Source organism: Microtus pennsylvanicus, chromosome 10 (genome assembly GCF_037038515.1).
Source record: "Microtus pennsylvanicus isolate mMicPen1 chromosome 10, mMicPen1.hap1, whole genome shotgun sequence".
NCBI lineage: Eukaryota > Metazoa > Chordata > Mammalia > Rodentia > Cricetidae > Microtus > Microtus pennsylvanicus.
In genome coordinates, this window is record NC_134588.1 from 46,215,174 (window position 1) to 46,231,047 (window position 15,874).

Consider the following 15,874-nt stretch of genomic DNA (forward strand, 5'->3'; position numbering starts at 1 on the left):
TGTAAAGAGACACCATGACCACGGCAACTCTTTTTGTTTTTTTTCAAAACAGGGCTTCTCTGTGTAGCCTTAGCTGTCCTGAAACTCATTCTATAGACTAAGCTGGCCTTGAAGTCATAGAGATCTGCCTGCCTCTGCCTCCTGAGGGCTTCAGTTAAAGACCAGTGCCACTACCACCCGACTTACATCAACTTTTTTTTTTTCATGACAGGGTTTCTCTGTAGCTCTGGAAACTGTCCTGGAACTAGCTCTTGTAGACAGGCTGGCCTCGAACTCACAGAGATCCACCTGCTTCTGTCTCCTGAGTTACTGGGATCAAAGGCGTGAGCCACCACCGCCCAACTTATGCCAACTTTTCTAAAGGAAAACATTTAATTGGGATGCATTACATACAGTTCAGGGGTTTAGTCCATTATTGTCTTTGTAGGAAGCATGGCAGCATGCAGGCAGAGATGGTGCTGGGGAAGGAGCTGAGAGTTCTACATCTTGACCTGCAGGCGACTGAAGGCGACTCCATGTCACACTGGGCATAGCTTGAGCATATGAGATCTCAAAGTTCACCCCCACAGTGGCACAGTTCCTCCAACAAGGCCACACCTCTATAATTTTACTCCCTATAGGCCCAACATCCAAACACATGAGCCTGTGGGGGCCATACCTATTCAGACCACCACAGTAGTCCACAAGAGTGACTGGTTGTTTTCTGCTTTCTTTCCAGAACAACATCATGGTGGTGAAGGACGACATCAACCATCCCATGTCTGTAGTCAGCTCCACCAAGAGCAGGTATGGTTGGCAATGATTGGGGACACCAGTCAAACTGGCTTAAAATTTTTTCATAGCTTTCCTCAGTCAAAGGCAACCTGTCTTGGTTAATTTTTCCATTTCTCTGATAAGACACCGTGACAAAGGCAACTAGCAGAAGAAAATGTTTTCTTGGGTCCTAAGAGTAACAGCCATGGTGGGAGCAGAGCAGCGAGCAGGCGGGTGTGGTGCTAGAGCAGTCGCTGAGAGCTCACATCTTGATCCACAACCATGAGGTAGAGAGACCTCAAAGCCCACCCCAGTGACTCACCTCCTCCAACAAGGTCACACCTCCTAATCCTTTCCAAACAGTTCCACCAACTAGGCACCACGTATCCAAATATATCAGCCCATGGGAGCAATTTCCATTCAAGCCATTACACACACTTAGATTCAAGTGGACACCTGCTGTCCCAGCACTCGGCCTCCTCTTTGGACTTCAGGAATTTATCCCTGTTTACTTTTAAATGAGGAAACAGCACATTAACTGATCTTAACTGGTTTGAGGGAAGAAGAGGATATATATATAATATATATATTATATATATAATATATATATAATTTTTTTTTTAGTTTCAGACTCTTAGTTTTGGGTGCTGATAAAGTCATGTATTACTAGTAAAAGTATAAGCCAGGCTGCCGTTAAAAGGGTCTCAAAATTCAGAGTTTCAAACAAGGTAGCTGTATAGTTCTCACTTACAGAAGTCCAGAGGAACTGAATCTGGTCTCTTCAGTCTGAAGCTTCCTTGTTGGGAACATACCTACTGCCAAGATTGTTCTCAGCCAGTAGGAAAGAACAAGACGAAGACCAAGGCAGGGCGTTTGCCTTTAAGGTGAATCACCCAGGCACCACGGTTCATACACTGAGGAGGTGGAGGCAGGAGGAAGACAACTCAGTGCTAGCCTGGGGTGCATAGCAAGAGCCTATCTCAAAAAATCAGTGAATAGGGGCTGGAGAGATGTCTCAGTGGTTAAGGGCACTGGCTGCTCTTCCAGAGGACCCAGATTGGATTCCTAGCACCCACATGTCAACTCATGACCACCCATAACTACAATTCCAGGGGCTCCAAGGCCCTCTTCTGGTCTCCGCAGGTACCATACACATATGATACATAGATATTTATGCAAGCGAAACACCTATACACATAAAATAAGACTAAGTAAATCTTTTACAAAAGGTAAATAATGAAGTGACCCAGAGTTGTAAGTTTACCACTGGCTCGTGGACGAAGGGCCTGGGAAAGGGTTTATTGTTCAGCAGCTGTATATCGAGATGAAACTAAAGGGGAAGGAATTAACATTAGGGACTGTTAGCAGTCTCCGCCATGAACTCCAAGTGGAACTGGCCTGTGAAATGGTGAGTTATATAGGACCTAGGAGTTTGGAAGTGTAAGCTGAGTGCCATGAGCATGTGCGGCAGGTAAAATGAGCGGGCTCAGCAGGTAAAAAGGCACCTGCTGGCCGGCCTAACCACCTAAGTTTAGTCCCTGGAACACACGTGGTGGAAGGAGAGAACCAGCTCCTAAAAGTGGCCCTCTAAGTCCCATGCTTGCACTGTGGAACACACACACACACTCATACACATTTGCTAGTTAATTAATTGAAAAAAATTCCAGATCCAGATGAGCTCACAAAGTCAAGCAGTGAAGAGAAAGCTGCTCCCAGGAACATGGCAAGGTTTCTAGCATTTCCGTGAAGGCTGAGCTGAGGAACAGTGAGAAGCCCCCAACAGGGATGCTGGGTAACCAAGGAAGAAGAGTCCAAAGGTGGAGCACTGTCACCTGGTCATGGAGCACTGTCACCTGGTCATGGAGCACTGTCACCTGCTCATGGAGCACTGTCACCTGCTCATGGAGCACTGTCATCTGGTCATGGAGCACTGTCACCTGGTCATGGAGCACTATCACCTGGTCATGGAGCACTGTCACCTGGTCATGGAGCACTGTCATCTGGTCATGGAGTACCGTCACCTGCTCATGGAGCACCGTCACCTGCTCATGGAGCACTGTCACCTGGTCACATGTTAGAAGTCAAATAGACCCAGAACTTAAATAGTCTCCTGGACTTCTTCTCTTGGGAGGCAAAGATGGAGACAATCACAGGAGCAGCGGCCACTGGGAGGCTAGGGCAGAAACCAAGGATAGTGGGCAATGAAGAGGGCAGGGCTTTGATTCCAGCATGGCTGCTCCTTAGACTCAGAGACATTACTCTGGGGCATACACACTCCTGTATTCCATTTGGTTCAACCAGACCAGGATTTTCTGGACTTGGACTCAAGCTTAGCTTCTCCACAGAGTCTGATAAAGTTGAAACTATCATTTGGAGACCACTTTTCACCACGTTTCAATGTGCAGGGAGACACTTTAAGATGTGCTTTGTAAGGTAAAGGCAGGGTTTGCCTTGGAGCCGGCACCACGCCAGGCTCAGTGACATCCTGAGACTGTTGTGTCAGGAATGAGCAGAGAGCTGAAGGCCAGAGGAAAAGTGTGCAGGGATCAGTTTGTCCCTGGAATCTTTCACCTGTTGCTGTCCGCCCACGGGCTCATGGCTAAGGGTTCCTGGAGGAGGGAAAGGTGAGCTCACGCTGAAGAATCCTCTAGGAGACCAGTTTTCAAGAGACCAGCAAGCAGAGAAACCCAAAGGGATAAACTAAGAGTTCTTAAAAATGCATGCAAAAAGTCTTTTAAAAGAAAAAATAACGGGAAAGCTAAAATGTCGACCCTGGGCTTGGCACAATGACTCCTTTAAATGATTGGCTGTAACTCACTTACATGCTACCTTAATTGTACCGAAGGAAAAACTAAAGAAAAGGGCTTAACTATCTTGCCTAACGGACCAATGAGATGGCTCTGTGGGGAAAGGCGCTGGTCCCCAAGGTTGACAACCTGAGTTCAGTCCCTGGGAGCCACCTGGTAAAGGACAGAACTGAGTACCACATATTGATTGCCCCCTGGTCTCCACACATATGCTGTGGTACATGTATGCACACAAAGAGACAAACACATGTATCTATACATCAAGTAGGTAAATGTAAAAGAAAATAACTTTCCCAAGGTCTCTGAGCTACTCAGTGGCAGGACAGAATGAAGGTGTCGCTGGGGGTGGAGGGACAGTCTGTGTGGGGATGGGGATCTTGCCGGTACTGTTTGCTCAGCCCAACAAAGGCTGCTGTCACGGTGCTTAGGGCACCTTTAGATCCTTTCCTGAGAGGCAGAGGGCCGACCAGGGCTATGTGCTTTCTCAGGCACGGCTGTCTACGTGACTGCTGTTTCTTCTCACGCAGGCTGGCCCTGCAGCACGGGGACGGCCACGTCGTGGACTACCTGTCCCAGCCAGTCATCGACTACATCCTCAAGAGTCAGCTCTACATCAACGCCTCGGGCTAGCAACACCCAGCTCTCCACTCTACTCTCCCCGTGTCCTCTGCCAACACACTGGCCCCTCCAGCCACTATCAGACCCCATTTTCTCTCTGCCTCTCTGTTTCTCTGTCTTCATCTTGACTGTTCTCCCCACTGACTGACGGAACCCCCACAGTGTGGGGGCCTGCGAAGAACCGTGGCATTTCCCATTCCACAGTCATTTTTGGATAAACTTTCCTCTAGTCTCCGGGTTGGGGGTGGGTAAAGGGAACAGGGTGGGAGTTGGGGGAAGTGCAGCCCTTGGAGATGTACTGGTGTCCGTCTCCCAGCATGCTCTAGAGAGGCGACTCTGGTGCCCATCCTCCCAGCATGCTCTGGGGACGTGGCTCAGGCTCTCGCCTTCCCAGCATGCCCTTTACCACAAAGGGCTACTTTTCTTTGTTTCTTTCCCTTTGTCTACTTCTTGTAGAACTTGGATGGAATCAGTGTGTGTGGTTTTTATGCTTGTAGTCTTGATGCTCTCCTGTGGTTTACTTCCCTTCTGACAGGACATTATAGCCAGTCTCAGCACTCCAAGTGCATGAGGGCCACACCCAGGAAAGAAAGCAGAGCCGCTTCTGCTTCAACACACATGCACGCACACACATGCACACAGATGTACACACACACACACACACACACACCAGCAGCAACCCCAGAACCCTTTGGTCAGAAATAAGATGCTCAGGCCCTGAAACCTGGCACACAAGTCTGGGAAGAGTAGAATTTCTCAGAACTTGAGTCCCTGGTTTCATATGACCATGGTCCTGAAGTTGTGTCTGACTGGTGGCATTGTGTGGGTTCCCTGCCAACCAGGCTTTTCCAGAGAGAAGAACCCCTTAGAGGCTATGGTAAGATGCATTCCTGACAGTGAGAGGAATCACAGGCGAGACCAATGGCTGATAGCCCATTCATTTCTTCTGGAAACACGCTCAGAATCCACTTGACCCTAGAGATTCTTTGCTAATTGGGATTATTTATTGCCCCTTTGGCTAGGAACTGCAAGCTCAGTCTGATCTGGGAGAATGTAGTTTGTTACCCTGAGGAGAATTCATGATCCCACACCCTCCACCTGAGGCTGCCCAGCTGAACCTAAAGCCCTTTCTTCCTTGGGAAGCGATCACCCTTGTTCCTCATTGGCCCTATCGGTGTGCTGCAGAGCCCAGCAGCGGCAACCAATGCCCTGAAGGTTTGCCTGTCAGGAATGGGTTCACAACAGAGCTGTCACCCCTATTTCTTCCCCACTGTCCTCCCCTTCTTCTACCTCTGAAGACAGTTTGGACCCTCACGCCCTGCCCGGAGAGCTAGTAAAAAATGACTTTTATGTTTTGTGTTTCCCATCGGGCCTCTGGCTCTTGAGTTCCTGGTTGTTCACGAGGAATGGCTCCTGAATACGAGGCTACTTTTAACTTCTAACATGAACATGGCCCAGGTGGGACTGAACAGGGGTAAAACTCTCCACCTCTGGTTTCACTCCAGCCTCCTTGGCTGACTCCAGGAGGAAGAAGTGGAGTCAACAGAGGCGCGTAGAGCATTCCCGATCCGTGGTTCCGTAGACTGTAGGAACGATCTCCAGAGGGAAGAGATTATTTCTATAATCTAGAGGTCCAATGTCTGGCTAAAAGTCATGGGGGAAGAAAAAAAAACAGAGAAAACCTGCAGAATCCGTTTGCTCCCAGGCTCTTTGACATCGCGGGAGCAGAAACCCCTGGGAGTCAGTGTCTGGTGCAGGACCGTGCACTGCACCCTGGGAAGCATGAGGAGAGATGCTGTTTCTGCAGTAAAAAGAAAATCGGGAGCTGGATTGCATGGCGTTTGGAAGGCTCTGGAGCTGCCGAGGGCCCACATAAACAGACCGACAAAGACTACTTTTCTTGTGTTCCTCCTCTGGACTCTGAGTCTCATTTGCTCCATAGCCCGAGATAAGGTCCCAGGCTAGCCCAGCACCCGCAGCGCAACAGGCAGGTAGGAGCAGGGAAGGAAAGGAATGTGAGAAGGTGAGCTGGGAGAACAGGTACAGAAGTGGGTTTCTGGGAAGCAGGCGGGCATATTGTATCCTGGTGAGGTGTGTGGAAATGGTTTCCTTTAACAAACAGAAATGAGTCCCTTTTTGGTGAAATTGTCCATCCACTTCCCTGTCTCTTTGTCCCTTGGTTGGAGCAAAGGTAGAACTTCTCCACTCCACTCTCACCCCATGAAGAACAGCACAGTGTGACTGTGACCTGCCCGAGTCAAGACAGTTTTAAGCGGTACCTCACATGTCCTCAGGATAGCCTCTGGGCTTTGACTTGTCTTCGGGACCGCTGCTTCCTGGGAAGGCTGGCCCATCACTAGAATGGTCCAGAGATACCGATGAAGGCACAGACGGGGATGATCTGATCATTTCCTGCTGCCAGTAAACAACTTCCCTGCCACTTTTAAAGAAGAGGCCGATAGACAGACAGGAGGGAAACATTAATAGCACTCTCCTCCAGGAACAGGGCTGCAGCGACCCTGGGTTGCCAGTCTACCACACTCTCCCAGTCCCGGGTAAGCCTCAAGGCCCCTGGCTTTCATTTTCTTCGAATGTACATTGACCAGCAAAGGAAGTCTCTTACTGAAGTGCCTGAAATCACAGCTGGTTTCCAGAGACACTGCTCTTCCCATTTTGGCTTGGCCACATGTTCTAGTCTCGAGTTTCAGAATCTCTGAGAGAACCCATGAACTTGCTAGTCAAGTAAGTAGGAAGTAAAACTTGATAATCAAATGGCATCAAAAGCCAGAAGATTACAGAGAGCCCAAATTCACTCCCTCGCTCTGATATTCTCACACACACTTGTAGGGGTCTAAGAGAAGCATGCCTTCTATTTTCTGTTTTTATTAGAAAAGAAACGCCATGCCAGGTGTGGTGGCCCATACCTGCGATCCCAGCACAGAGAGCTGGAGACGGGAGGATCAGGAGTTCAAGCCCAGCCTCCAGACACATAAGATCTTGTCTCAAAACAAAAACAGCAGTGCAAAGAAAGCATAGGAAAAGCTCAGGCTCTCTCCCCAGGCTTCAGCAGGGGACGCAGCAGGCGAGCTAGAAGGATGGAGCCAGGCTGATGGAATTAAGACACCTTAGAGATAGCCCGTGGTAAGAAGGAGGGTGTGATCTGCCCAGCTGACCAGACCCACACCTTCCTGTGGGCTGACTGGTAAATTCAACTCCTTGTGTGGTTTCTGTGTAGTATGCGTTTGGATGTGTCCTAGAAGTCTGTTCCGGTTAGTTAGAAACGAGTTGTAGCACTTTCTCACCACCCTCAGTGGGGTCCCAGGGCCCTCAGCTTGATCCTCATGGGGTTGGAATGGGGAGAAGGAAGCTTTTTTTTTTGTAATCATATCATCTGCTGATTTAAGAGTGAGATTTACTTTATGAAAATCAACTCATTAATAAAAACTCCAAGTTACAATACCATTTCACAGTGAAATATTTTTTAGTAGAGTTTTGTTGCTAGACTAGTCTTGGGCAAGAGTTTTATCAGCAAAATGTTTCAATTATGTTAATAAACCAGACAATGCTACTAGTGTCTTGTGTCTTTGTCCAGAACCTTCCCTATGAGTTGCTCTGAGAAGTAATCACTTTTGCTCCCTCCTGTTACGTGGTGGGAGATAACAGTTGTGAAAATATGCTTAGAGCAAGTGTTGTTCCGCCTAGTCTAGCTGATGTAACCGTGTGATATAGACGGGGGGGGGGGGGGGGGATGGTGGCAGTGGGTAAGGATGCTTGCTGTCACCCCTGACAACCTGAGTTCAGGTTGTCATGTTCCTCATGACTGAAGGAGGGAGCCAACTCCAGGAAGTTCTCTGAGCTCCACAGGTCCACTGTGGCACACACAAGCCTTCCCCCAACAAATCAAGTCAGCCTAGGCTACACAGTGGGACATTCTCTCTCTCTCTCTCTCTCTCTCTCTCTCTCACACACACACACACACACACACACACACACTGCCACCATCACCATCATCTCCACACTCAAGGATATATTAAGAGGCTAACTGGCCAATTTGTAAATTGTGCCTAAGTTTTCTCAGTTTAAGAAAAGTAATCCTTAAAGAGCAGAGAGCTGGACAGTCCATCAGGACAGAGCGCTACTGATCTCAAAGTGGACCGGGGTTCAGTTCCCCACGCCTACATGGTGGTTCCCAACCATTCCAGTTCCTGGTACCCAAGGCCTTATTCTTGCTCCCACGGGCACTGTATTCACACGGCACAGAAACTCATCTCCACACACACACAAACAATTTAAAATTAAACCTAAGATCCAGACCAGCCCACAGGGTCCACTCTTGGTTAATTTCAGTTGCTTGTTTAAAAATTTTCAAGACAAAGTCTTACGTGGTCCTCACTAGCCCCCAACTTGCTTTGTTGCTGAGGATAATCTTGGGTTCCTGACTGATGCCCTGACTCCCTCTCCCAAGAGCTAGGGTTCTTCTAGCGGTGCGCTAACATGACTGGCAATTTTGTCTCTTTAATAAAATCATGAAGAAAACATATGTGTGTGAAAACTAAAAACTTGCTTAGATTTTGGGCATGAACGATCTCCCCTAAGAAATAGTCGAGCTCATGATTTCCTTGGGTAGCATAAATAAGCAAAACGGAATGATTTGCTAATTGCCGGCTCCTGCTGTGATCTTCAGCCCTCTCGTTTCCCTTTTTAATTAGGCCATGTCTAGCTTGGCCAGTCTGAGCGGTGGCCATCAGGTTATTGTTGCCCAACCATCAGCTGTGACGCACAGGCCGCAACAACACTTCCCTGTCCCAAGCCAAGGGTTAGATACATGCCAGACTCATTCCGTTCTCTTCTGTGAACATTTTGATTTTAGGATTCATAGATCTCCTCCTCCATTTTCTCCTCCTCACCCTCTTTCTCCTTGCCTCCTTCTCCTCTTCCCCCTCCTTCTTTAAACTGAGAATCATACCTACTTTGTGTGTATCCATGTGGGGTTTCATGATATATCTTATGGAAGCTTGATATATTTTGTAAATTGGTTACTTGTGTTTGTATTTGCTCTTTGGTTCAGAAAGTTAACCACAGCACCTCTCCCACCTTGGGAGTATAACGATGAGTGTGTTTAAAATTAAATATAAACACTGACTTAATTTGCTAACTTTTACACACACACACATATATATAATGAAATACAAGGTAACAATCATAAACATTTCTTTCCTTATGTCCCACCATGAAGCTGTATATTTCAGAATTTCCCAAGAAGTTCTATGTGGCCAATAGTATAAAGAAATAAAAGAGAAATTCTACAATTTTCCAAGTGGGAAACTTAAAACACAGTACAAACCAATAACATTCCCATGACCGTACAAAACATTAAAGAAGACACGATAAACACAGTCATGGTCCTTGAGATTTGTTCCAAACAGTGGACGGGCTGAGTATCCTTTTACCCTTCTATCTGGCCCCCCTAGAGTCCTAGAAAGAAACCACATCCTGGGAGAACATCAGGTCTCCATCTGTGGTCAGCTTTGTCTCTATGGGCCACAGTAGATCAGGGTATGTGGAGTAGTCTACCAAGAGCAGTGACCAGGACACCCCAGAGGAGACTGTAGGAAGGTCTTCATGAATAGAGAGACAAGAAATCAAAAAAAGTCTTTCCCATGGGCAGGGTCAGACCAAGACCAGCCCTAGGCTTAGGGAAGGCTACTTCTCAGTCAGAGCCTTGCTTCTTCGCAGGGCCAGTTTTCCAGGTCCTTGGGAATGAGAGTGTCATTTCTACCTCAGGAGTCCCAACGGTCACTTCACATTCCCCATCTCTCCTGAGATCTGTGCCATTTGCCAAGAAAGACATCCTGATCCCTTTTTGCTGTTGTTTGAGGCATGGTCTCATGTACCCCAGACTAACCTGAAACTCACTACATAACCAAGGATGGTAATTACTGCTCCTCTGCCTCCGCCTTCAGAGGCCTGGGATTTCCTCTGTGTGGCCGCAGCCTGTTTGCTGGGATCCCGAGCATTTTGCATGTGAGGCAGGAACTCCATCGATCGCACTACATCCCTACCCTAATTCTCATAACTTTCTTAACCATCCACCCGGCGGGGATTTATAATTGCAGAGGCATAGCTACCCAGCAGTGGGTACTTCCCTTTCATAGTGTACAATTGTCCCTGAAAAATGCTTCCTTTCAAGGAACCCCTGCAAATTATAATAATAAGGGCTTGGAACAATAGAGCGAAAGACGTCCTCATCCTGGCTTACAAAGACTTCCTGGGTGTATCATTTCTGCTCTTTTGCTTCCTCCTCCCGCCCCAAGGCAGCCTTAGAAGCCACATATTATACGTGCCAGGGCTTAAATGACTGCAAAAAGTTTATAGGCCGTGGGACCGAACATGATGAGATAGAATTGTCAGACTGTTTCCACAGAAGACCAAGTTGTCTGACCTCTCACAACTTAGGAGTCACCGTGAACGACACCAGAATCCTTCTGTCAGTCCCTGGGGTAAAAGTCAATTCAGACCATAACTTACTGAATTGTAATTTATTGAAAGGTGTTACATATACACCACAAACTACAGATTTTAACTTTATTTTATAGTAGATGAAAAGGACAAGAATATTAATTATAGCCTCCACCCAAGTTTTGGGTTTTTCTAGAAATAATGCTTCGTGCTTGGGATACAGCATCATCGAAATCTTACGACATGCTCTCATAGCTGGAAGGGGCAAAGCAGGGCCCTGAGGAATTGAAAACGCTAACTCCAGGGCCATCAGTATCAGGATGGCGTGTTCACCCCATTGCTCTGGTGCTTCCATGCCAGACAAAGAGTTTAATAAAATCAGAAACTCAGTCCAGCATCTAACGTTCCTTTATTTGACACACATCCACAAAAAAACCAGGAACCGCAGATGGGAAACAGTCCCGAAGTCTTCCAAGCTGAGGTGTGAGTGCCTCTGGCTCCTTCAGCAATTCCCACTGGGATTGCCCTGAGGCAACCCATCTGTTGCAATAGTCTGTTGTGGGAAGGGGTGGAGGGATGGTTGGAACACAGAAAACTGTATACAACTCAAAACCATGTCAGCTTTGCCCTAACTCAAGAACCCCCGTGGGGCTGTCTTGGAACACATGTTCTACCGAGAAGGCTCCAACCCGAGGGGTGACGGCAATAAATATCACTTGAGATGAACAAGGCTTAGGAGTTTCCATTTATTATTTTTAATGTTTATCCTTCTCGCTAGACAGTCAACTTCACGAGGGTAGATAATGTCAGGACTGTTCCACTTACCCCTGGCACATCCTAGGGACTCAATAAATATATGTTAGATGGATGGATTATCCCTGATTTAGGGAAGGAGAAAGGAAATAAGATACACATACAGATGTAGATGAGCCTTCGAGTTTGCAATGGAGAATTGGATGGAGATTAATATGTCTTCTGGACAACACTTCCTTTAATGCCCAAGACACATTTTCTTATATCGCTTTGAAACCCAAATGAAATACTTTCCCAATGATTGCTTGGCTGGTAGGAAATGCTTTCGTTAGAAAGCAGTCTCTAAGCTATCCTGGCAGCATTAGGAGAAAGGATGTCAACTCAGGCCGAGAGCATGAGGGTGAGAGGGTGGCAGTTGGCACCATGGCTCCAAATGAACCAGATTTCCAGTCCTATGCCCATCACTGCTTGCTGTAATGCCTGAAAGCAGAGGGCGTAGCCTACTGGGTGGGCAGTGGAGGAACTCTGGCCAACAAAATCTTGCAGTGGGTGAAGCAAGGGTACTTTACTGGCCACAGTGGAATTAGATTTCCTGCCCTGACTTACGCAGCAGCACTTTGTATATTCCAGGTCTCAGGTTATGGCAGCTCTGAGGTCAACATTTGTTAGTGTGGTTGGTCCTTGATCGGTCTCATACCCAGGGCCATCTGCCTCATTGCCAGCACCAGCAAGCAAACAGTACCACATTGGGACAGGAAGACATCCATCTACCCATTGTCTCAGGGATGGAATCGGGTCCAACAGACCTGAACAAACCCATTAAACATGTTCAAATATCCTCAGCCCGCCCCATCCATGAGATGGCTCCTGATCCTTGAGGTCTATGTCCCAAGAACCTCAGCGGGGAAATCTCTATGGCAGCATCACTGTTGCTCAAGAGCCTGAGTGTTGTAGCATCCCGGAGGCAGGTTGTCTCGGATGTTCTCCAGGTTCTTCACATCAGCCAGAATCCCATCTATGCTCGTCTCCAGGAGATGCAGGTGGTTCCTTTGTTGCCGGGCCCTCTCCTCCAGCTCAGACATCAAGGGCCGCAGTCGACTGTTGACCTGGGTCTTGGCTTGGAAAAGCTCTTGTTCTAATAGCATCAGTCCCTCCTCATCCACACTGCCAGGCTGGTCTATTTTAGGGAACAAGAAAGGTGTTAATAGAGAAAGGCTGTGGCGAGATCTTAAGGAACACTTGATTTCACCTGCCCAGAGAAAACACCATGTCAGACATTGAAATGGCTTTAAATTACGAAGAATGGAGAAATCTGAGAACACTGAGCATGCATTTGTGCTATGAATAACCTAGTTCAAGACTAAGCTCCAAAAAAGAAAAAAAAAAAAGACTAAGCTCCATCAGGCAGCCAGGGAAGTCTGGAGTTCTATCTGGTTGAAATAACAGAAAGCTAAAGGTTATAGGGGTCTGAGAACTGTCCAAGGTAACTGCCTAACACAGTTCACCCCTGAGACCCGAACTGATGCCAAACATGCTGTCTATCCCCCCGAGGAAATAGCTGGCTGTTTTCTGCTGAGAGACCTTTAGAAACTGGCTGAGCTTCAGGGTTTACAGAGGCCAAGGTATGCTGAGGTATTTGGGGGATGGATTCCAGCTGTTAGAGAATGAGGTAAGACTTCATTCTGGCTCGAAACAGTGGGGGCCTGGCTAGGTATCTATTTATTTCCAATGGCAAATGTCACTGCATTTTTTTTTTTTTGGTTTGGTTTTTCGAGACAGGGTTTCTCTGTGGCTTTGGAGCCTGTCCTAGAACTAGCTCTGTAGACCAGGCTGGTCTAGAAATCACAGAGATCCGCCTGCCTCTGCCTCCCGAGTGCTGGGATTAAAGACGTGCGCCACCATCGCCCGGCTGTCACTGCATTTTTTCCAGTATGTTTTCCCCATACACTTTGTAAAGCCTATGTCAACATGAGGGCACTCGCCATATACATTTAGTTCAAGTAGATTCGAGTGAATCCACACTCAAGGCCAGGCTGCCTCACAGAGCTGAGCTGTAGAAACAGGATTTGTTTCTTTATTTTTTGTTTTCTCATAACTTTTTAAGTTAAATTTATTTATTTGTATGTGGGTCTATCTGTCTGTCTGTCTGTCTGCCTGTGCCACAGCACGTGTGGAAAGGTCAGAGGAAAGCCTGTAAGAGTCAGTTTCCTCAAGCCCATTGCTAGTATTTGGAGGCATGATTTTATTATACATTATAGTTAGAACACTGAATGAGTTATTATCCCAAGACTCAAGAGAGTGCCTAGAGTAGAAATTATACCATAATGAAAATATTGACCCAACGGACCCTTCCCGGCAAAACTCAAGAATTAGGGGTTCCATGACAAGCACAGAATGTTAGTAAGCTTGGGAACAAAATAACCTGTTTATGGGAAGCTGAATCTAAGAAAGGAACTGAAACACGGGAGACACGGATCACAGTGTAAACCCTGCCCCGCAGTTGGCTGTGTGCTGTGCAGCCTCAGTTCATTCCCCTGGGAGGCAAAATAATAAAATCCATGTCCCAGAGGCTTACGAGACTTAAATGGTTATGCCACGAGAGCGCTTGGCACAGTACCCGACGCAGTAAATGCCAACGGTCCCCACTGCCCCCCTCCCACTCATTTCCCTTTTAAAGGCTCCACTAATTTCATTACCCTTTTTAGAATGCTAAGCAATGCAGCTAAAATCTCAACTGGGGAAACTGTGTTTTTTTGTTTATTGATTTTATTTTGTTTTCTGAGACAGGGTTTCCTCTGTGTAGCCCAGGCTGTCCTGAAACTAGCCTTGTAGACCAGGCTGACCTCAAACTCACAGAGATCCACCTGCCTCTGCCTCCCAAGAGCTGGATGAAAGGCGTGCTCCATCGCCGCCTGGCTGAGATTGCATTTATAATCTGTAGAGGACATTCTACTGTCCGGGGCTCGCTGGATCACAAGCAGACCCGTTAGTGTAATAACACAGACAGCAGTGGTCTCTCAGTGTGAGGATAATCCCACAGAGCCCCCGGTGCTGGAGCTGTTCTACAGAACTGCTGGGGCAGAGCTAAGGCTAAGATGTCATGGGCTAGTGTGACCCAGTTCCTACTCCCTATCCACTGCAATCTCTATTGGTGAGGGCTCCCTATTAACTACTTAAATGTAGACTTTAAATTTAAAAAAAGTGTGTGTGTGTGAATGTGTGTGTGTGTGTGTGCACGTGTGTGTGTAAGCCAGAGAGCATATCAACCACCCCTGGAGTGGGGCTACAGATGGTTGTGTGCTGCCCAACATGGGTACCAGGAACCAAAACAGGATCCTCTGGAAGAATGAACAGCAATTCTTAGACAACAAGCCGTCTCTCCAGCCTCCAGAGTCAGACTTATAATTAACATCGGTGTCTTTGGGGGAATGGCTATGAGAAAGCCTGATTCCCTGCCACGCTGCACTAGAGAATCTATTCTAGCCTGAAATTCACAGTATCTCCTAGGCCTGCTCTTTCCACATTTCCTCTGGGTGTTTCCCCTGTTGGTCATAGCAGGGATAGGTTTGGTCTGGGGAGGAAGAGACCGCAGAATCATCAGATGGTCCTTCAGACTAGGGGAGCCCTTTCCCCCACACCTTCCCCCCCCACACACACACTTCTACTGTCTCAGAGCTGGCTCCTGCCACCTTGTCCTGCTTCAACTGTTCCCCAGGTGGCCTTCCCAGGTTCTGTCTAAGCCGCCACATTCTCCTCCCTAGAGCAGCGATGACGTTACTCTCCTGCTCAAAACTGCCCAGGCAAACCCCCAGAACCAAGACCAGATTCCTTAGCGGGACCCCCAGGCCGGCCAGTCTTCTGGGAAGTTCCTGGAGCACCCCCAGTTCTCTGACTCACACATTTCCTCTTCCAGCTCCAAGTGCTCAGTGACTCATCTTAGAGATGGTAAAACAGAAAATGTAAAGCAACCCGGCCCAAGCATCTGAGCCCTGAAACAAAGCAGATTCCCAGATGTTCTCGGGGAAAACTGAGGTCCATCTAACAGGACTGAGAATATTGAGTCTTCTGGGGACAGTCCCTGGGCTGGAAGGCCGTGGATGCTGCACAGACCTATCAGGTGTAGGATGCTGTCCAATGTGTTGAGCGTGTCTTGGATTGTAACCCCGGCACTCTTGGCTCTGGCATCAGCTTGCTGGACTTCGGTAACCACCTGCAAGGGATTACAAAGATGTCTTGAGAACTTATTTTTTGTCTCGGCCACTTTCAAGAGAGCTCTCTGGGAAGGAGCAGCCACTCACCAGCTGCATGGTGTCCTTGTCCACGTCAAACTCCAGCTCCTTCCTGGCCAGCTCCTCTTCCACCTCTCTCATCTCACTCTTCAGAGTGGCCAGTCCCTTCTCCATGGCCAAGGCCCCATCTGCTGTCACATTGGCTTCCAAGTTCAGACTCCCTATCTCCTGGGAGAAGAAAAGGAGCCAGGGACG

General features: G+C 47.7%; 2 protein-coding genes across 2 annotated transcripts in view; one reads left to right on the top strand and one right to left on the bottom strand.

The window, feature by feature from the left end:
- Positions 1–7,749, top strand: part of Nmnat2 (nicotinamide nucleotide adenylyltransferase 2) — a 164,159-nt gene extending 156,410 nt beyond the window's left edge. Inside the window, exons 10-11 of the mRNA XM_075988245.1 lie at positions 719–786; positions 4,088–7,749. Of these exons, the coding sequence (XP_075844360.1) occupies positions 719–786; positions 4,088–4,190 (171 nt within the window). The 3' untranslated portion in view covers positions 4,191–7,749. The remainder of the gene's footprint in view (positions 1–718; positions 787–4,087) is intronic.
- Positions 7,750–11,365: 3,616 nt separating this feature from the next.
- The window catches only part of Lamc2 (laminin subunit gamma 2), a 63,917-nt gene continuing 59,408 nt past the window's right edge, over positions 11,366–15,874 (bottom strand). The window contains exons 21-23 of the mRNA XM_075988242.1: positions 15,689–15,847; positions 15,501–15,600; positions 11,366–12,567 (exon numbers count right to left, since the gene is read on the bottom strand). Of these exons, the coding sequence (XP_075844357.1) occupies positions 12,314–12,567; positions 15,501–15,600; positions 15,689–15,847 (513 nt within the window). The 3' untranslated portion in view covers positions 11,366–12,313. The remainder of the gene's footprint in view (positions 12,568–15,500; positions 15,601–15,688; positions 15,848–15,874) is intronic.